Genomic DNA, 21760 nt, shown 5'->3' with positions numbered 1-21760 from the left:
TTTTTTTTTTTTTTTTCTATGTTCATACTAGGTTTGTTTTTATATTATGTAAAAAATATATATCTCTAGAACTACACCCAAGAGAACCTTCATTAGTGAAGCTGATTAGTTTTTAGGGTCTGACTTTCTTTTCAAGGAAATCTTGACCTTGTGTTGTTCTCAGCTCTCAAGTAAAGGATATGTCTTTTGCTTGCCACTAAGGTAAAGGGGAAGTGGGAGGAGGAGAACCTTCATCAATGATATATGGCATATGGAGCTGTGATGCCAAGCTTAAACTCGAAGCTTAATTTACACAGATTGGCCTCTTAAAGCTACAGCAGTGCCGGCCAGCACATTTCAAAAGGAAAAGTGAATTAAAGTTACTACATGTGCTTACCGATATGCTAATTAAAATTTTCTTTGATTTATATTGTGGGTTTGACTTGAGTACTCCAGCTCTAAATGAGGTTGAGTTACACTTATAAATACATCTATGCATGAATTTGTGAGACTTCTTCTCTCTTTTCAAACTTACCATATCAATATATGCCCTTTTACTTTTCTGAGTCTTCTACCTATATATTCTTTTTTATCTAAAAATTAAGTATGATTCATCATTTATGCTTTGACGCTGCCCAATAAAAATCCTAGTTTCATCCCTGTACATCTTTGGCCAAGTAGAAGGCTCCTTTGAATAGAAGAAGATCAATAGATCCTCAAATATATGTAGTTGTACGTCTTCTCTAACATGGGTTTGTACTTTAAGGTAAGAGCGGAGAGAAAAGGAACACTGGTGAGATTATTTTATGTGAATGTTAAATCATTATTTAATTATCCCGACAACATAAATTTAATATGGTATCAAAGCAAAGGTCTTGAGTTTGAACTTTCGCTCTTTGCTTTGATAACATGTTAAATCACCACTTATTCTAAAAACTTAAATTTGTCTGCCAATTAATGATTTAATATGATATGAAAGATGAGGTCGTGAATTCGAACCCATAGAAACATTTTCTCGGGAATTCTGATAATTGTCTTGAGATAGTTGATGCTTGTTACCTTGGTGTTGAAATTATATGGTTGGTGACAGATCGAAGCTCCATAGGCATAGCCACATAGGGACCTTACCATCAAGATGCACTTCATTTGGCTATATATATTTTTTTTCATTTTATACTGCAAATTATGACAGAATTATATTGGGTTTTGTAATTAGGGTCCCCCTAACCATAGGAAGTTCCACAAACAAAAAGAAGAAGATGCCCATGAGGAATTGACAGGTGCCTTTCCTTCATGGAAGTGTTTTCAATTATTTATAGACCTCTAACAAACAAGAAATAAAAAGACAACACTTTTTGAATCGAACATGCTTGAAATGTGGAAACAGAATGCTATTCCAAAAGGTGCTTTGACTTTTAAGGCTATTCAGTGTAGCATAATATCTTTAATTTTGCATAGAGGTCATGATTCCCATTGCTTTTTGTGTATAGTTTGATTGGTGACAGATTTTATCTATTGTCCTTGGAAGTAATACCATAACATCTTTATTCTACCAGCATTTCCAAACACCACAGGCCACACAAAAAACCCTCATGTTAAATAGAAATTTTCCAATACCAACCTTTTTTTTAAAAAAAATTTATTTATTTATTTAATTCTCTGTTTCCTTTTACTCAACTCTCTTGATCTAAATGGGATTAAATCCTACTCTTCCCTGCTTAACATTAATAAGGTAATTCTCTTCCTTCTTTAAAATGGCAGGTGAATTATGACAAAAAAAAAAAAAAATTATCACTTTTGCTCTGATATCATGTTAAACCATCACTTAGTTATATGAAAAAGTTTAATGGCGTAGTCCCTCCTCCTCTTTTTTGAAGGACGCTTTAGCAAAGCTAGAAAATGATGCTCTAGTTGAAGCCAACTCGAGTAGAAAGCACATTGTGTGGAGCAGCCCAAAGAACACCGGTTCGAGTTGTCTTTGATGGTGGAAGCATAAAAGAAAATGGTTTTTGTACTATTTCAAGATTTTAGCCGTTTTTCATCCCAATTTGGTTCAAATTACAATTTCCTTCTTTAGATTATTATGTTTCATATTAGTTTAGCATTTACCATGTAAGTTAATATTTCTTTTTATAGAATTGGACTCGTCGAACTTCTTTTATATATGATCCCAAGGAAAACATACTTATCACGGGAAATTAGTTGGTTCAATTGATTGTGTTTTATCATCAAACCAGTAACCTAGATGATATTATGTTATAATATTAATTTAATAATTAAATTTGCCATTTTCTATTTGATTAAGTAACGTAGTGGAAGTGATAGAAAAATAAAGGGTAAAGTCTACTTAACCTCCTCAAACTACCACTCCAATAACAATCTACCTTCAAACTATCAATTACGACAATTTACCCTCCAAACTACCAAAACAATGATAATGTATCCCCAATACTAGCAAAATGATGAAATTACCCCTATAAAATTTTCAATAAGACAAAAATACCCTTAAAATTTTGAAAAAAAAATTAAATTTTAGTATTTTTGTTTTTATTTTAGTAAGAGTAATTTCGTCATTTTGTTAAAATTTGAGATACATTATTATTGTTTTGGTAGTTTGGGAGGTAAATTGTCGTAATTGATAGTTTGGGGGATATATTGTCATTGAGGTGGTAGTTTGAGGGGATTAAATAAACTTTACCTTATTTTCTTCTTATATGACTGTTTTCCTTGGGATCATATAGATTTCTGGGCCAAGCATGGTTTGGCCGTATTACAAGCTTCTTCCAACATGTTGTTTCACTTTTCTTGTTGACATTGAATTTCATGGTGGAAATCCACGATGACTTGTGTCCACGTGAATATGATGGTACAGATTTTCCTTAGCTGGATCTCAATTCATAATTGTACATGCTAACTAGTCTCTAATCCACACCATCCTACTGCTATAGCTAGATTAAAACACATTTTTAAATGCAAAATTTCTACCACTTCATCAAACTGTAAAAATCTAATGGCAAATTATATTTAGGGTAAGGTTAGATCCTAACGCTGACGTAATAGGGTCAATCAATTATTAGATCAACTCTTGTTAAAATAAAAAATAAAATATTCAAAAGCTAATTTACACTATCACATTAACATAGCAAAATAATAATGACAGGATAAAACCATAAAAATGTAGTTTCTAGCATCACTCATTGTAAAAATATAAGAGTAATGCTATACACCATCCTTTTATCTCACTTTATTGACGTGAGACTGTCAATCAGTCCTTTAATTTTCTTGTGTGTCTTAAATAGTGAGTCATGAATGGTGTCACCGATGAAAGAGAGCAGAGACGATGATGAAATGATAAGAAAGGAATTCATGCCGTGTCTATCCATTAAGTAGAGTTTGCCTTCAAATCAAGTTATCTACGAGAGTAACCAGCTAAAAAAATTTAAGCATAATGGTTTTCTGAACCTCTTCTTTTGCTTCCCAACTGCCAGAGCGTGAAACTTCCTGTAGTGAAACATATCCACATATTGAAGCAAACATTGCTTAGGGTGCTTTGCTTTATCCAGGTCTAGGGACATATATAGTGCAGTTGAAGGAGCGACTATGAAGTTGGCGTTAAAAGTCTATGGTTCAGTCCTTGCAAAACAATGCAATCTGAAGCCATTTTGTAGCTAGCTGATGTTTACTGAGGTTCTCAATTCTCAAGCTTTCCCAAAGCTTTTACTTGACAATTAGGAGGAAAGATATGTTGGATACGTTTAGGAACGGGCTAGATATGGAGAAAGAACAACATATGACATACAGTCAGTCATATGTAAACAATAAGGACAACACATGAAAGAGAAAAATGCAAATACAAATAACTTAAATATAAAATCAACCACTCAAAATTTTTCTAAGTAATCAAATTACAGAAGAAAGTGGTTAATAATGTCAAGTAGCAGAGTTTTCAGTCTAAGAAAAAGAACATGAGACCAAATACTACGTATTGGATACTCAAAACAAAATCTTCCAGAGGGCAAAATACCATCTCCAACTTCTTTGGTCTTTTAAATCGAATTATTCCACTGCTTTCTTGCTTTTCTTAGCCTTCACCTTTGTTTCTCCATTCTTCAACTTCAACAGCCCACTCTTCTTCTCCTTCTTTCCACCAGACTCCCCATCTTCAACAGGCAACTCGACCTTCCTTTTCTTAATACCATCTTCCTTCTTTCCCTTCGCAGCCAATGACCCATCTCTCTTATGTGTAAGACCATCTTTATTCTTCAACTTACCCAGCTTCTTCACGTGTTTTGACTCCCTAGAAATCCTTTCTTCAGCCTTATCTCCCTTTTTCCTCTTCTTACTCCCCAATTCACCACTACTACCAATTTCACCATTCTCACTATCCTCACCTTCACCAACATCCCCGCCTTCAATCTCATCGGTGGTGCCCATTTCATCCTCATCCAACACTCCGTCCATGTACCTCACTTCATGAATCCTCCCCCTCTTTTTCCCCACTTTTTCACCCTTCTTCCCCACTTTCTCACCTTTCTTCCCCTCATCCTCACCAACCACTTCACCCTCTCCCTTCTCCTCTTCCTTCACCCCCTCAATCCTCAACCTCACATCCGGCACCGCCTGGTACAGTGGCAACGCCAATGACTCCAGCAGCTTCAGATGCAACGACCTCACACCCTCCCACTTCCGGGGCACAATCTCTGCAATCCCATTGATCGCAGCCACCACATTCTCCACAATCTCCTCCTCCTCCATACTCACCCTTGCCACCTTCACCACACTACAAGTCCCCGTCTTCAAGAACAACAGGGCTGAAGAGCAGGCCTTCTCAATCTGCTCCTTCCAATTCTTGTGCTTCAAGTCCACTGGCACCGGAATCTTCTTCTTCTTATAAAAGTGCTTCCCCAACAACCCAGGTAAGAGCGGCACAATCCGCTTGTCCGTAAAGAACATGTCGTACGAATCACACAACTTCCTCTTTGCCTCAAACGGGCGATAGTCCGATTTGAGCTTGGACAACTTGATGACCTTGGAGACGGGTATTTGCTCAGATTCGATCTTGGATTTGGCTGAGGCTTTGTTGAGATTGGAGTGGGGGCGATCGTCAACAATGAGGCAAAGCTCTTGCGAGAGGTGGGGGGAGTGGAGGGCATGTGGGAGTGGGATCTTGTGTGGGTTCATGCGAGACTGGGAAGGGATTTTCTTGAGGGTGAGTATAAGGTAGAGGTATTCCTCGTGTTCCAGGAGCTGGGGCTTTTGGGTCTCTGACTTGGAGTTTCTCCATTTCAGGAGTGCATTCACGGCTTTGTGAATGGTCTTGGGGCTGACCCTAGAGGTTATTGGAGGTGGATTTGGGTTGGTCATTGCCATGGATGAATGGTCTTGGGGCTGAATGGTCTTGGTTTCAGCCGCAATCATATTGAGAAACTGCAATAATTGAACAAGGGCAGTTGGCGGTTGACCTCTTCAATACAAGCAAAAACTATGCATGACAGTGATAAGAGGCACGACAACCACACCTGCAAAATATCTGCAGAAGATTAGAACCACCAGAAAAATATTTGTTGAGCTAGCATGCTACTGATAGTCTTGTTTTAAAAAATAAAATAGCTAATAATGAAAGAGAGAAATAATTAAATTTGATATCACAATTAATACAAGAATAAAGTACAAGACAATAGCATTCAATCTGAGACGCCAGACTGATATGCAAATTTTTACATTAAAGTTTGTATCCCCATACATAAGAGAATAGTCACTTTAAGCACTGTCTTATATAGACTCTTTTCAAGCATATTGCATAAATTTATTAAGAAGCTACATTTCCTCCCAATAACAAATGCAAAACACACTAACATCACAAGACAAGGGTTCGGGTTTAATGATTCTCTCACTCTCTCATACACCCACACATGCAGGCGTACAAGCCTAGTTAGGCATCTCTGATAATTGGATTGCACAACCTACAACAGGTCAAGTTTCTTTCATGCAAAACCTCCTTCCTCCAACTCAAAAAAATGAAATCTAAAACATAAATCCGGTCAATGTGAAAACTTCAAATTTCAAATTTACAATGATAACAACCAGAAGAAAGTTCCCACTATACGATGTTTGATCATGCATTTTGACTTCATAATTTACAAACGAAGCAGGGGAGCACACTTCAACAAGATCCCCGGCCCCTCCTAAACATCACTAAAAGTAAACAAAGCATGAACTGAAGAGGGCAGCATTGAAGAAGAAAATAAGGATATCGGTGACTAGCAACCATGTTAAATTCAATAGGACCTCAGGAAAAATGCCATCAAAACTTATCAGGGCATTTGAAAACGATCCATTCAGTAAACACCAATTCAAAGTAACGTACTTTTTAACTTAAATCAGAACCCGATTCAACTAATTATCAAAAACCAAAAAGAAAAAAAAAATTATATTATCTTCTACGGTTCTTCTGGGTATCCAAGTCCACGGCTACAAACCCAAAGAGAAGGGTAATATACTTTGCCACATGACTTCGCTCCATAAAAACCCACGTTTTTGTTTCAAGAAAGCAAAATTAAACACTCCATAACTCGAAAATGAACGGTTAACATAAAATAAACAAAAATATATGGGAAACATGGGCAACAGAATCACACAAACTGAAAACAAAAACATTAAAAACATCGGAGAATTGCTAGTGAACTCTAAAAGTGACAGCAAAACAAAGGTGGTGTTGATAACTGCTTACCTTTCACACGAGTAATGAACGTAGAAAAGCCGCCGGAGCGAGCCAACCACGGAACAGAGAGGGAGGGGGGAGAGAGACAGAGGGAAATAAGAGGCAGTAGTAGGGGTTTAGGTTTTAGTTGCTGATGAGAAGAAGAGAAGCAATGAAGCGGCGTCGTGTGGTATGTATGACCCATCATGTGTGAGCCCGTATAAGTCTACTGTGTGGACCGGGTATGACCCATCATGTGTGAGCCCGTAGAAGTCTACTGTGTGGACCGGGTATGACCCATCATGTGTGAGCTGGAATCAGTCTACTGTGTGGATCGGGTGGAAGGCCTACAATTTTTTATACAACTCGCAAATTTGATAAAGACTTAATACAAAGTTACTGACTTAGGATTAAATTAATTGAGTTGTTTAATTTAATAAATTTAGCTATAGTTAACTTATATAGTCTTATACTAATGCATTGATATGACCTGACACACGACATATAGGTTGTTAATTTTTAACACAACTTGCAAAACCAAACACAAAATTAACAAGTTAAGGTTGATGAATATAACACATTTAATTAAATTGTTTGAGCTTGAATTGATTTATATAGTATTATACTTATACTTTAACATAGTCCAAACCCAACACGCAAACACAAATAACCAAATCTCCATAGAATTTCAGCCTCTTTCTTCTGCTTCTTTTTATCTTTTTTCCGTCTTCTCTTTGTTGCTTGTTTGATTTTGATCGAAAAGAATAAACTCCATTATGTTTCTTTGCTTAAAATTAAAATAAAATACGATTAAAGTGAACTGAAAAAGAAAAAAAAAAGCTCAACTCTCAAAATTGGCCCAAAAGGCCCAACGGATAAAAAGCGGTTAGTGGAGGTGGTTATTTATTTAATAATCGCTAATGCGCGGTTAATGGTTGTGGTTTACTAATCGCCTAGGCAGTTATGGTTACCGATTTTAGCTACCAACCACTAACTGTAACCACCTTTTCACCTCTAACTATTAGATCAATTATTATTTAAATAAAAAAAAAAACTCAAAAATTGATTAGGACATATGAGTAGAATAAAAATATAGTTTAAAGCATTACTCTTGTTAAATATGTTTTGAAAATATTTTATAATTTTTAATTATTTGTTACTACCTTCTAACTTAACAAAAGAAAACACGAGCAAAAACGATTTGATAGCAAAAAGAGTTCCAATAAATTTTAAAGGCTAAAGTTTTCCTTCAAACTAGAGTGGAATAATTTTTTTCAACTTAGTCTATAAAAGTGGAATGTATTTTTTTTTTTTTAATAATATGTGAGATGCACATGAGTTTTTAATAAAAATTATTTCAACTTTGTCCATACTATTAAAAAAATATGTGCATCTCACATATTTAAGGGACATATAATGGAGGATGAGAAGTACAAGAAGGCGAAATTGATTAGATCTCCAAACAGTCACGATGCAGGGTCGGGGGTATGTAATAGATGATGTGCACCTCCAGTTGGTTGTGTAAAAGCTAATTGGGACGTAGCCGTTGACAAACATTATGGGAATATTGGTGTTGGCGTGGCAGTCAGGATTCATGGGGTGCTATAGTTGTGGCACAAAGTCTCACTAAATATGGTTTTGTTGAGCCACTAGCGAGGGAGATAATGGCAGCATGTGTTGCAGTTAGTTTGTGTTCTGAGATGGAAGGGCAAGTCATCATTTTTGAGGGAGATGTGCTTAAAGTAGTGACTGCGGTTAATTCGAAGGAGCGGAATTGGAGCCGTAATGGGCATCTTATTAATGATATGAAGATGCTTCTACAATCTATTCCGCAATGGAGATGTTGTCATGTCTCTCAAGATGCTAATAATGCAGTTTACAATTTGGCGAAGGTGGCTATTCACCAAGTCATAAATCATACATGAAAAGATGTCATTCCTGACTATATTCGTGATGTAATTTTGGTCGAGCAATTTGCTCTGTCCATTGATTAATATAAGTTACAACTTTATTCTAAAAAAAAAAATGACACATGTCATTTTTTTATAGATTAAGTTAAAAAAAATTTCTCTAACCTAGTTTAGATCATAACTTTGTCCGATTCTAAATTAGTAAAAAGTAAAAGGACTTAAAAGTAAAATATAAAGCCTTCTCCTACCTCTCTTTATGTACATTCGGCGTTCGCTATCACCTTGCACAGCCTCCATTACTCTTTGTCTCTCTCTCTGCGCCAAAGATTTCTCAGACAAATCTCTCTGTAAGTAACTGCAAATTCAAACTCGCTGTATATGTATGCCACTCATTTACTGTACGCTTTTGATTCTGTTCATTTTTTCTCTTTACAAGTTTCTCTTTACTCAAGGTTTTTATCAGTTTCTCTAGGGTTTCATATATACATGTGCGCGAATCTGTGTGTGTGTATGTACTTGCTTCCGTTTCTGAAACTCTCTCTTCAGCTTTTACTGAAATTCGTGAAATTTACGTGTTATGGGTTTTGGTTTCTCTAGGTTTTTTTTTGGTAGTTTAAATTTTGTAGCTAAGCGACTTCTTAAGGTTTAAATATGATTGACATTTAATTGTTAAAATTTGTTTGGTTGCCTAGAAAATGGAGGAAATTAAAATAATGAAATGGGTATTTGAGATTTTTGGATGTTTCGTTGTTTTGGTTCCTTGGTTTCAGGAAAATGAAAAAATGAGTAAGAAACTGACTCATTGTAGTTTAACTAATCATTTCTTCTACTAACGTTGATTAAATATGGGAAAGGAAGATGAACTTTAATATTAAGACCGTGATATTGTATATTTTTAGCCTTAAGAAGATGAACTTCCATATTTTTAGCTTAAATATGGATCTCACATTTTAGGTCATGTAAAATTGTTTAATGCTGGGCAATTGATAAGTAAATGGGGGAAAATTATTTACAGTTACGAAAACTTGGATTTTTATTTTTTTTTAATTTTTTTTTATAAGTAATAAGTGTATTATTAAAACGCGCAGATGGGCACAACCCATGTATACAAGAGGTATATAGGGTAACCCCTATTGACTAGAAAAAGATTTACTACGAAAACTTGGATTTGCTGCATTAATTTTTCATTTACATGATTCATTTACTTCAAGAGTTATTAACTTTGTTACTCATGGTCCCTTCTAGATGAAAACATAGGTAGGAATGTATATAGCCTGACCTTTTCTTTGGGGTTGTGCTTTAATGTGTTTAGTGATCAATATACATATTAATTTGTTCCATTGGTTGGTTTTGCCCAGAAAATACTCAAATGGCTAGCGAAGATTTAAATGAACATGAGGCAGGTGATATGCCTGAGAACTATGATCCTCTGCAGAAAGAAGGATCTGAGGATGATTCTAAAGGAGGTGAAGGAAAGAAGTGGCCTGGATGGCCTGGAGAGAATGTATTCAGGATGTTGGTTCCTATACTAAAGGTTGGTGGTATTATTGGTCGAAAGGGAGAATTCATTAAGAAAATCACCGAGGAGACGAAGGCTCGGATTAAAATTCTTGACGGTCCTCCTGGGACCTCAGAAAGAGCAGTGAGTTTTTTTCTATATATTTATTTTTATTGGGGTTTATTCCTATGTATGCATATTGTATATGTTTCATTCTCTGCCATAGTTGGTTGTCTAAATTATCAATCAACTGATGTTAGTACAAGGTATTTGACCATCCGATGATTCTACTAAATATTTAACTTGGTTATGTGAAATGAGCTATTGATGTTATCTTAAGTATTCTTATTCTCGCGTTTCTAGTAGAATAGATGTGTAAACTACTGAGCTTGACTCAAATAAGCCTTAATTCCAACTAAATTGGGTCGGCTATGGTCCTATGGATTTCGGAGTTCGCTACATGTGCTCTTTTCAGTTGTTTTGTCCAATTTTGAATCATGCACTCTGTTGCCTCCCTAGTGAATATATCATTCGCCACTACCTTTTGCCACTTTATAAACTTGAATTAAATCACTGTTTCTGACTGGTGCATTGATTGGGTCTCCATTGCACATAACAAAACCATCTTTAAACAATTTTCCATCTCTTTCCCTCAATAGGAGCCACCCCTATCTTTGAACAGATCTTATATATTTCATAACATTCCCACTTATCCACCTTAACATTTTAATTTCACCTAAGGTCATTCTAGTAGCATGTTACTTCTTAACAACCTCAGTGTTTTGTGCCACAGAGCATAGCTAGTCTTATCATAGCCCTACAGAATTTTCCAAATGTGTGCAGTAATGTGCTATAAATTTGTTGTCGGTTTGATATTGCTTGTTCTCTTGCAATCCATATTCATTTGTTGTAATTTCTTTTGTTTTTCCCCTTTTGTTGGAATTGCATGAGGTAGATGCATGAAACTTCTTCTTGCTCATGAAATTGCTACAGATATTTTGGAATATACACTGATCTTAAATATTAACTCACCATTCCTTGAAAATCTAGTTTCCATGTGTGTGTGTGTGTGTGTGTGTATTCCAAAATATCAGTAGTTCCAAAATAGTGTATATTTTGGAATTACACTTCTCTGTTGTTCCTTAGAAGATAGATCTGTAAATCCTCTACTGGCAGGAATCTATTAGTGCTTTAGGAATTGCTTAAGGTTAAGAAACAGACTAACTGTGTTGCTAGTCTAATTCAATAATTAACAACAGATTAAGTGTCCTTTATTTAAAACATGTTAACTCAAATATTTAAAATGGCTGCTAAGAAAGTAGCAGATTGGGTTATTAAAATAGTTTTTAAACGGTCAAAGATAATAAGACGAAGTAAGTTAGAAGGTGAAAATAATAAAGAAGGCTAAATATGAAACCAAAGAAAACAGTGTCTTTGTCCCAATAACCACAATGAATGTGTGCAGGTTCCTCACGAATCTAAGGCAACATATCAATGACCAAAGTGGCTTCAAACTAGAAGAACCAAAGATGCACGTTGCAGCAATCTGTTCTGAGCATTACAAGTGCTGAAAAGTTCTTTTTGACTTAACAACAATCAGGATTTCGTTGTGCGGAGTTTGGTATCAAGAAGCTTTCACTGTATCTGGTAACTACAGAACTTGGTCGACTGGTGTCCTGCCAGACATTGTTAAACTTTGTACTAGGAACTCTTAAATTCTCATCAGTATGATGCAGTATTACTAAAAACTTCTCAAATTTGTTCCAAATATTATCTAATAAGCACAAAATACACAGAAGCATTGTAATATAGATATTTAAAACCTTGAATAAAATCTAGAATGTGAAATATCTCTTGATCAATTTTACTACAGGAGTGGCGTCGTAAATGATTAACTTCTGAGTGTTATTAAGACGTTCATTTGAAATATAACAGGTATAAAATGCATACAGAGACTTTTGAAATCTTAAAATGCTTATACTCAAAATTATATTCTTATTGTGTCATAATATACATTTAAGGTTTTTGAGGCTTGGTTTCTAACCGCCATCACATAAAAAACCTTGAAATTGATGACGGAGCTGATTACTTGCTAGGAAATGAAGCCATTTGGTTGGAACATGTGTGTTTGTGTGATTTTTTGTGATTGTAGACTTATGAAATCTCATTTTTTCTCTCTCTATTTTTCCTGTTTTCCCATTGGACTACCTTACATTTTTTTAATACATCTAATCTTCAAGACATTGGACGTGTTTTCTGAGTTACAGTTTTGAATTTTTGGCACTATGGCGATTTGTTCATATAAATATTGAGACATTTTAGATTGGTACAAGCTTTTATCGAGGATTAGATGGATCAGGAATGGGATTTAGCACTTCTTTCCAAGTGCTATAATATGTTATATATTGATTATTCTACAAAGCTAATTGTGTTGGAATGGGTTAAAAGGTTGAATAAAGTCTTTTTTCTTTTTTTTTCCCGTCTTGCACGAACTTATGAGGCACTACTGATCTGTTTTATGATAAGAATCATGGATTTGTAGTCTTTCTAAGCTCACCGTTTGTATCTCTTGACTTTTGTAAGGTGATGGTTTCTGCTAAAGAAGAGCCAGATCTTCATATTTCTCCTGCCATGGAGGCTTTACTAAAAGTTCATAAACGTCTTGTTGATGTAGACACTGACTCTGGTCATGCTACATCTGGTTCAGTTGGCACAGTGATCACAAGGATTCTAGTGGCAGATACCCAGGCAGGAAGCCTAATTGGGAAGCAGGGCTCCACTATAAAGTCTATTCAAGATGCTTCTAATTGTACCATTCGGGTCCTTGGTTCAGGTATTCTTGCAAAACATTACTTTTCCATATGAGAGTGTTATATATATTTTATTCTTTGAAGATTTTGGATTCTTTCCCCTTATGTTTTACTTTCACTTGTATACAACTTCTTGTTACTTTTTTTCAAGGATTGCAACCCTTAATGATTGCTTTGATTTCCTTTTTAAGCTTGCCCTTTTTCCATTTTTTTCTTCACTACTGACATGCCTATCACATGTTAGACGATATGATTACGTTTCTTGAGCTGAGCACTTTTTTTCTTGGTTTTTGTTCGTAGCCAAAAATATTAGACCCTCAGTTTAATCCATCAAAGTGTTGATTGCTTTTGACTGTGAAATGGATCACAGAAAGGCTGCTTTAATGTTCTGAATATTGTAGTATACTGCAGAACACCTGCCGACTTTTGCTTTGCAAGATGATAGTGTTGTTGAGATACAAGGGGAATCTGCTGGTGTGCAAAAAGCAGTTGAACTCATCTTAAATCATCTCCGGAAATTCTTGGTCGACCGCAGTATTGTTGGAGTATTTGAAACACAAGTAAGTTTGCTTGTTTTTATGATTTGAAATTGGTAATCATGTGGGCCCAAGTAAGAATTGATGTAAATGTCCATTAAAAAGTTGAAATGTAGATTTTGACTCTACTTATAAAATTGACTCCCTTTTTTTAGGCCAACCTACATTTTCCAGTTGCAAGGGTATGGCATGCTTAGGGTTTGTAGGTTTGGTTGGTTTTGGGCATACTCATCTGATCTGTTTTAGTCATCCAACTGTTTTGATGGTTGGTCACAACACAACCAGCTTAACCATCATTGACGTGCACTGCTAAATTAGATGCCCGCATACATTTGCAAGTTGGCTTTGCAGTTAACTTCGGTAACTCAATATAAGGGCAATTTGTTTTGCAAGTTGGCTCTGCAGTTAACTTTGGTGACTCAATATAAGGGCAATTCGTCTTTCATTGGATATAAATGTGGGCAGAGTTTGGTTGAATAGTATGTGATATTTAAAATAAATTGGGACAAAATGAGCAATGAATAAGTGATTAGGATTTGATTAGGATGATAAAAATGTCAAATGTTAGGGTAAGGATAAGCTTCTCTAAATATATTCAAGTAAACTTTTATGAGGCATCGATGCGTTTTTTACTTAAATCCATAAAAGGTGCTGTACAATCTGCTAAAAGGCAGAAACCACCGCATGCCCTGCCTGGGATTCAAAAGATTTCATGTGTCAAAATTACTTATTGGTGTTGGTTTTGATATGATGGGAATAGATGGTGCAAGTACTAAAAGAATGTAGTTCCTTGGGGTCAGCTTGACTGGAAAATTCTATGCTCAACACCTCAGCTCTGATTTCTTAACTTTAATAAACAAATAAAGTATGGAAATTTGAACCTTAGTTCACTGTCCTGTTTAAACTGTTTTTGAATTGGTTTGGATTCATACTGAGTCTAGGATTTCACATTTGTTTCGATGAGAAGCTTCATTACTTGTCTTGTTTTCATATCAGATAAATGTAATTGGTGTGAATTGATACGTATAACTGTTTTTATTGGTCAGATGCAAATGCCAAATGTTCGACCAAATCAGAACATGCCCTCACACCAATCCTGGGGCCCTCCTCCTCCTCCTCAAGGCTTTCCAATTAATGCTGGTGCTGGACCTGGTTTTGCGCCTAATCCTCAATACATGCAGCCTTCACGTCAATATGACACTTATTACCAGCCTGCTGAGATGCCACCTTTGAACAATCAGCATATGCAGGGTCCTCCTATGTATGGAAGAGACGCTTATGTGGGGCTTCGTTCGTCTAGTGCGCAGCCACAACAGCCGGTGGTCACGAAGGTGCTTTATCCTTGCTTTCATCATGACTACTTTAAGTAAGAATATGACATGGGAAAATCACCAATTGGTGTTGCACAAAAGTTGTGGAGACTAAGCCTATTCTTTCTTTAGGACTTCAATCAATTGAGTCCTGGATTTAACTTTATTACTTCGAGAGTATTACTCTTAATTAAAATTGTAAAATGTTTGGTAATAGAGCCAATGATAAGTAATGGCAGATTTCTGGATATCTCTTACTTTGAATCTCAGTTTTGGTTGAAAAATATAAGCTTTGGTAGTATTTATGTCTGTAATGTTGCTTGAGGAGTTTTATTTTTTGCATGCTTTTCCACTGCAAAGCCAGAGTTCTCCCTCTGTAACCCACATTTCTTTTTTAGTTTGTTTTCACTGAGGAAACCTGCTTTATTGGTCTCTCTGCTGTGAAAATGAACCGTGTAATGATATAAATTATTTCACAATGTGCTTTATGACTGGGAGTTTAGTTTAATTTTTAAAAAAGTAGTTCAGGAAAACATTAAAATTTAGGGAATTGCGATAACTTTGATGACAGTAAATTGTACAAGTTGTGATTTTTCTTTCTATTTCGCTGAAGGTTAAAGAGAATGTGAGACCTTGCTGAAGGTTATGCTTATTCTGTCTCTCGAATATTTCTGATGTTTATGCTGTTTACTTTTTGCTGTGTAGGTTACAAACCACATGCAAATTCCTCTATTATATGCAGATGCTGTTATTGGGACATCTGGTGCAAATATAAGTTACATACGTCGGGCAAGTGGGGCGAGTATCGCAATACAGGAAACAAGGGGTGTGCCCGGGGAGATGACTGTTGAAATAAATGGATCTTCTTCTCAAATACAAACAGCTCAGCAGTTAATTCAGGTATACTAGAATTCCTGTGTTTTACCGAATGCAATATTTATGAAAACCTTTATTCTCTTGTTACTTTCAGTCTAATTGGTATAATTTTGTTTGCTTGTTTTGCAGTCTTGTTCCTCTTTTATTATGCTTATGTTCTTATATGGATTTGTCTGTATTTTTGAACTTGTCTTTTGGAAGATCGGAACATGGGAATAGATCTGATACCAATACGGACTACCCATTTTGATTGTTGTGGTTTCTTAAATTTCATGTCTTGGATTGGGTAATGGCTTGAAAGCTACCACATATTTGTGTTTTCTAATCTTATTTTTATTTTATTGCCGATGTTCTTATCTGCATTTTTTGTGTGTCAAATTATACCTGGCATTGGATGGATAATGGCATGAAAGCTGAAGGGTATTGGTGTTCTATATTTCAATCTATGTTTTATTTGTTTTGCTGAAATCTTAGATAATAGGTAATTTGGAGTTTTGGGGGTAGGGTATGAATGTATATTGTTTTCTAGAAATTGTGTAGTAGTCATTTATTGAAGTTTTGTTTATCATGGTGAAAGCTTTCTGGTGTTTTCGTGTTACATTGTTGTAATATTTATTTTGATGACACTGAATTCAGTTGTGTATATGAAAATATTGAAACATAACTGTCTATGAAATCTATAATGACAATTACCAAAACTTGCAGTGTTATTATTTGTATACTTTATAAGTTATCACCATGCAATACTAATACAGAATTATTCAGTTGTCTTTTTACCTTCACCCTGAAGTATTTTTTCTTTTATCTGAGTAACTGCTTCCTCTTTGCATGATGCAGAATTTCATTGCTGAAGCTGCAAGCTCAGCACAGAACTCAACAGGAGGATCAATCAGCCAGGGCTATAATGATTATCCAGCGCATGGTCCTGCATATACATCTCCACAGTCCACAGCGGGACACGCAGGCCACCATCCTGCCCCCGACTATGGTTTGGTCTATGGCAATAACTACGGTTATTGAGAAGCTGACATTAGTTTTAGTGGGTTGGCTCAGCATTTGGCATAACGATATGTTCTTCACTGATTCACCTGGAAAATACCAGAAATTTGATATGTTGATGTCCTGAATTTGGTGACATTTAGTTTTTCTTTCTCTTAACACAGTTTACGAACAATTGAGTCGGGCCTTTTTAGGTTTGTTCATTTTCCATCTAATTCTTACTGCTACATTGGCCCCATCCTTTGGATTCTTAACCAAAGTAATGCTTGCTTTTTCCATTTTTATTTGTTTTGGTTGAGGACTTGTGTGCTGTAATTCTTCACAGAGCTACTTGTATGCTCGTGTAGCCATCAGGAAATTTAGCAGTACCTAAGATGTGTTGTAAATGACCCATTGATCATGGCGATGGTGTAGACATGACTTTTCTTTAATTCTTGTTTGAGAAATGCTATGAGTGCATTTTCTGACATGGCAGTGAAAATTTCTTTTAGTTTTTAAATGGATTATTGATAGTTATTAGATTTTGAATCCAATGCACGCCAAATAGTGCACTTGGGAGTGAGGTAGCATTTTTCATTTTTGTTTCTATTGCCATAGTAGGGTAATATAGGCCATCCTAAAGATGATAGGCTTATGAGCGAAGAGTAAGTCAAGATAATAGACTTTCTATGACTACTTGATAAGCATGTAAAAATTAAAGTTTATAGTTTTAAGGAGACATTACAAATGAACTTGTAGTTAGGATGGGTAAGTGTAATTTACTTCAAGGGTAATGTGAATTTAATTTAATTTTAAATTTTGACAATTATGTCTTTAAATTTTCTTCTGATTAGGTCTTTAATTTGCTAGCATGCAACATCAAATCAATAAATCAATTAGTTAATACCTCATGTGCTAATTGTGCGTGCTATAGTGACGCAATGAAGAGCCACTTGAATACATTCGAGAAACACGTGGATTTGCCAATCATCCATGACCTAAATTTTTTTCTAAGTCTTGTTATAACAATGCTTGAACTTTAATTATTGAAGTGAACAAAGCAATATTCAATGATAACGAAGAGGAAATAACTTGGCCTATGTCTAAAATCTGAAACAATGAAACAAACATCCGAAACTATTGCCTGTCTAAACTGAACTTTTATCCGAAGAAGCCTATGTATAGAAGTACAAGAATATTTCTGAAAACTGAACCAGCTAACAATCAAAGCTAGAGATATATCCAAAAGAACTGATTTTCTTTGCACGGTATAAGGGATCATAGCCCAACTCGAATACTGGAATCTATATAGGTGCTGTACATGTTGTTCGGAAATGGCCAGTCTGATTGCAGCGGCTACAATGCACAACCCGTTTAGCACGACCACCATCTTCTGCGCGGACTCGCCTTTTTCTTGGACGACCGGGTGGCCGAAGTGACTTAGGAGGATTTATGATAACGTCAGAGTCTTTATTCCCGTCGTTGTCAAATACATCTGATGACATCTCCTTCCAAAGGGCTTTATCTGGAATTGGGTGTATCGTTAGTGAATATGCCTTGCGATAATTTGCCACAGTGAAACAACTTTCAGTAAACCGATGAACATTCTGCCTGCAAGAGAGAAGAGCTGCCACGGAATGAGCACAGGGCAGCCCACAGAGCTGCCATCCACGACACGAACAGCACCGGGTGCGGATGTCCACTATATGTGATCCTTCATGGGAAATGACTTCAAATTCAGCTTCATTTGCTCGGAGCACTTGGTAGTTATGTGCACACTCAATAGCCTCCGACACACGCCTTTCGGCAGAAGGAACGAGAATACTTGTCCACTGCATGCTTGCTTCACGACGCTCATTGAACCAAGTCATCAGCTGCCGACGTATATACTCCATCATTTGAATTATTGGAAGTGCAGAAGCTTCAGCCATCCAAGTTGTCAAATATTCAGCTACATTAGCTGTGAGATGCCCAAACCTCGTTCCCTCAAAATATGCTGTGGCCCACAGGCGAGGTGGAATCCGTCGAATCCAATAAGCAGCATCCTGTGATATCTCTTCAATCTCAAGGATTTTTGCTTCGAATTCGAGGATAGTGAGAGTATGCGCAGCCTCCCAAAGAAGGTTGACAAGAACAGCACTGTTAAATTCCTTCCGGAAACTGTCACTAAGATGATGCATGCAAAACCCATGAAATGCGATTGGGAAGGTTGTTTCTACTCCATCCACGACTCCCTTCTGCCTATCAGACAAAATTGTAAGCCTTGGCGTGTTCTCTGCATTAGTTTCAAGCAGGCTATGCAGCTCGTGAAGGAACCACAACCAGTTACCATCATTTTCCTCGTCAACCACACCAAATGCCAAAGGAAACAAAGCACCATCTCCATCAAAACCAGTAGCCAAAAGCAACGTCCCAAGGTACTTGCTTTTCAGAGGAGTCCTATCAAGACCTATAAGAGGTCGGCATGCATTTAGAAACCCAAAAATGGATGCTTGAAATGAAACAAAGAGACGTTGGAAACAGTTGTCAACAGGATTTCCGTAGACAAATGCGATACTATCTGGATTTGTCATTCTGATCTGCTCACAATACTGCGGAAGCCGACGATAATCTTCCTCAAATGACCCACGAACTGCAGCCATGATTCGCTCCCTTCCCCTCCACGCTTGCTTATACGTTAATGCAATCCCATGGATCCTGTGGATCTCTTCTAATATCTCCTTTGGTTTGTAGTTAGGATTTTCCCTCAGGCGTTGTTCCACAGACTCTGCAACCCACTGGACTGAGGCTTGTTGATGACCAAGATGGGTGATTCCACCACACGTATGTGGCTTATGGATAGTCCTAATTGTGAAAGTAGGAACACCTGGAAGCTTCGCAGCATGAATTCGCCAAGGGCATCCCTCACTTGCACATTTGGCAGTGAAACGAGTCTTGTCAGACTTGATTGTCTGCATCTCAAAGCGAAGGGCAATGGCTGCATCCCTCAGTGCCCTTCGGCAGCTATGGACATCAGGAAACTCTTGCCCAACAGACAGTTTGTCATTAGAATCTAGCTCCAAGGCTCGGGACTGAGGGAAAGGACTAACCATCAGGGGCTGCTGAACAGTCATATCTGAGCTACATACAATACTCATTTCCTGATTCTGGTCCACAGCTAGATCTAAGCTCTCATGAAGGTCGTGGTTCTCTACAACAGCCAATTCATGATTATCGGATAAGCCTAAGTCATGATCCTGAGCAGTAAGAGACAATTCATTATTATGGTTGTCAACATCAGCATGCTCTTGATCAGCTTCGGAATCCTTATCTCCATCTAACTCTAAATCATATTCACCAAAATTCTCAACATGTGTATGTTGAAGAGACATTCCATGTTCATGTGTCAGGCCAAGAGCTAGTCCATGATCATGGGTATGTCCTATATCCAAACCATGATCATGAGTCTGCCCTGATCCAAAATTATGGCCACGACCCAGAATCACATTGTGATGTTGCCCTAGCGCAAAATGTTGATCTGGCATCAATGATTGATCCCGCTTTTGCCCAAGAATCAAGTCGTTGTTTGCCATATCAAGTCGAACAGTTGCCACAATAAATCAGTGTTTTCCTATGTGTTTTTCAATTAGACCTGTCCACAAAACAAATACCTGTGAATCAAAATCCTTTCTTCTCCTCCCACACTGAGCACTGACATATACAAGAAAAAGCCATAAAAAGGTTATTACAATTACAGCACAAAAGCATTACCTAAACTATACCCTCGACTTGCTTTCTTTTCTATCCAGCCGAGTTTTCCTCCAACACATAAGTTCTTTCAAAACAAAGCCGAACGAACTGAGAAATTAGAAAACGAATCAGCAAACACAAATTTATATAGTGAAATCAATGATGTAAAAAAGAACTATTAATGATTATAGGAAAACAAAGTAACATCCTCGAATCCAGATGTTTCTCATTATTTGGGACAAAGCATTAGTTGGGTTTTAAACCAAAATAACATATAGAGTCAAATTTTCCATTACACTGCCCAACCGAGCTTAACTCAATTACTAAAACGTTCGATTTATATTGCTTTTCCTTTTCCTTTTCCATTTTCTTTTTAGTGGGTACATGTAATTGGGCTGAGTCAACTTATACGACTTCTGTTTTCTTTTTTCATTTCTGGGAAACCAAACGCAATACGTTTTTCTTCCCTTTCCCTTAAAATTTCTCGGGAACCAAACATAGAACTTTTCCACTCAGAAACCGGAAAATAAAAAAAAATAAAAATAAAAATAAAACAAAACAGAAAAAAACAAATTGAAAAGTAATGAGAACTCACGTATAAGTTATAACCGCCTCCTCACAAACAACCTCTAATAGAACCTGCAAAAAAAAAAATTAAACAAACAAAAACAGATTAATTAGATGCTAATAAAGAAAAGCTAGCTAGGGTTAAATGTTAATGCATTTGTGTGAAAAAGAAAAAGTGCGTGACAGTGTGAGAGAGAGAGAGAGAGAGAGAGAGAGAAGTGTTTAGAGTTTGGCGGGGTGGGGTTTAGGGTGCAGAAGGGAAAACCTCAAAGATGAAGGGCAGAGAAGGGGAAGACTCAGAAAAATTTGCAGGGGCAAAAGGGTAGGCGATGTGCTTTCGAGTATTTGGGGCTCAGAACGCTTAGGGTTACCCAATTCAGAGGGTATTTAGGTCATCGAATCTATTTTTATACCGTGCCTATTTTACACTATCGCAAAAGGGTAGGCGATATGTTTTTAAATTTTACACTCATTTGATCATGGTCCATGGTCCATGGCCCATGGCCCATGGCCCTTCAATTCCAATAGGTTTACTGGACCGGGAGTCCGGGACCCTACGTGAAAAGTTTAGTGCTGATGTTTCGGCCGTGATATGACACTATTGTTTATTGTTTATTTTTTTTGTTTTTTAATACATCTTCACACAAAGGAAAGAAAAAGGGGTTGTAAAATACCTTCATTTCGTAAAGCGTAATTTCTAGCTGATTGAATTATTCATTAAGAACGTAATGATACTATTGTTGAGAGTTTGGCTTTGGATTATGTTATTCAATGATAAAGATTGATATTTCTAAAAAATTGATCATTCCCTGCACTAAACGTCTTCTAAGTGGGTTTGTATTAAAAGTAGTGAATTTCAATTTTTAC

The 21760-nt window shown here is 36.6% G+C and overlaps 3 protein-coding genes across 4 annotated transcripts; 1 reads left to right on the top strand and 2 right to left on the bottom strand.

Moving 5' to 3' along the window:
- Window positions 1-3824: 3824 nt before the first annotated feature.
- Window positions 3825-6852, bottom strand: LOC132166597 (uncharacterized). Of its 2 annotated transcripts, none has more exons than XM_059577444.2 (2): window positions 6710-6852; window positions 3825-5509 (listed from the first exon to the last, which is right to left on the bottom strand). In XM_059577444.2, exon 2 carries the CDS (start codon window positions 5395-5397, stop codon window positions 4036-4038), a length of 1362 nt encoding a protein of 453 aa, XP_059433427.2. In that variant the 5' UTR covers window positions 5398-5509; window positions 6710-6852; the 3' UTR covers window positions 3825-4035. The 2 variants fall into 2 exon arrangements, with proteins under 2 accessions (XP_059433427.2, XP_059433426.2); XM_059577443.2 differs by having other exon boundaries at window positions 3825-5498.
- Window positions 6853-8858: 2006 nt separating this feature from the next.
- LOC132166179 (flowering locus K homology domain) lies at window positions 8859-17049 on the top strand. The gene is made up of 7 exons (XM_059576955.2): window positions 8859-8936; window positions 9948-10231; window positions 12671-12920; window positions 13309-13457; window positions 14480-14764; window positions 15449-15643; window positions 16457-17049. The coding sequence occupies exons 2-7, from the start codon at window positions 9959-9961 to the stop codon at window positions 16637-16639; spliced, it is 1335 nt and encodes a 444-aa protein (XP_059432938.1). The 5' UTR covers window positions 8859-8936; window positions 9948-9958; the 3' UTR covers window positions 16640-17049.
- Window positions 17050-17576: 527 nt separating this feature from the next.
- LOC132166447 (uncharacterized) lies at window positions 17577-21253 on the bottom strand. Its single transcript, XM_059577263.2, has 4 exons — window positions 21159-21253; window positions 20922-20965; window positions 20348-20434; window positions 17577-20228 (listed from the first exon to the last, which is right to left on the bottom strand). Exon 4 carries the CDS (start codon window positions 20167-20169, stop codon window positions 17902-17904), a length of 2268 nt encoding a protein of 755 aa, XP_059433246.2. The 5' UTR covers window positions 20170-20228; window positions 20348-20434; window positions 20922-20965; window positions 21159-21253; the 3' UTR covers window positions 17577-17901.
- Window positions 21254-21760: the final 507 nt, after the last annotated feature.

This window comes from Corylus avellana, chromosome 11, assembly GCF_965113065.1.
Source record: "Corylus avellana chromosome 11, dhCorAvel1.hap1.2, whole genome shotgun sequence".
In the NCBI taxonomy this organism is placed as follows: domain Eukaryota; kingdom Viridiplantae; phylum Streptophyta; class Magnoliopsida; order Fagales; family Betulaceae; genus Corylus; species Corylus avellana.
The sequence above is the reverse complement of the archived record's forward strand: the minus strand, read 5'-3'. Positions and strand labels throughout refer to the sequence as shown.

What these genes read in the sequence shown, in the direction of transcription:
- LOC132166597 (XM_059577444.2), bottom strand. Translation starts at nt 5,397, where the DNA reads ATGATTGCGGCTGAAACCAAGACCATTCAGCCCCAAGACCATTCATCC.
- LOC132166179 (XM_059576955.2), top strand. Translation starts at nt 9,959, where the DNA reads ATGGCTAGCGAAGATTTAAATGAACATGAGGCAGGTGATATGCCTGAG. An exon ending in CTGGGACCTCAGAAAGAGCA is followed by an intron (nt 10,232 to 12,670) that starts GTGAGTTTTTTT and finishes GACTTTTGTAAG; the next exon opens with GTGATGGTTTCTGCTAAAGA. An exon ending in TTGGAGTATTTGAAACACAA is followed by an intron (nt 13,458 to 14,479) that starts GTAAGTTTGCTT and finishes TTTATTGGTCAG; the next exon opens with ATGCAAATGCCAAATGTTCG.
- LOC132166447 (XM_059577263.2), bottom strand. Translation starts at nt 20,169, where the DNA reads ATGGCAAACAACGACTTGATTCTTGGGCAAAAGCGGGATCAATCATTG.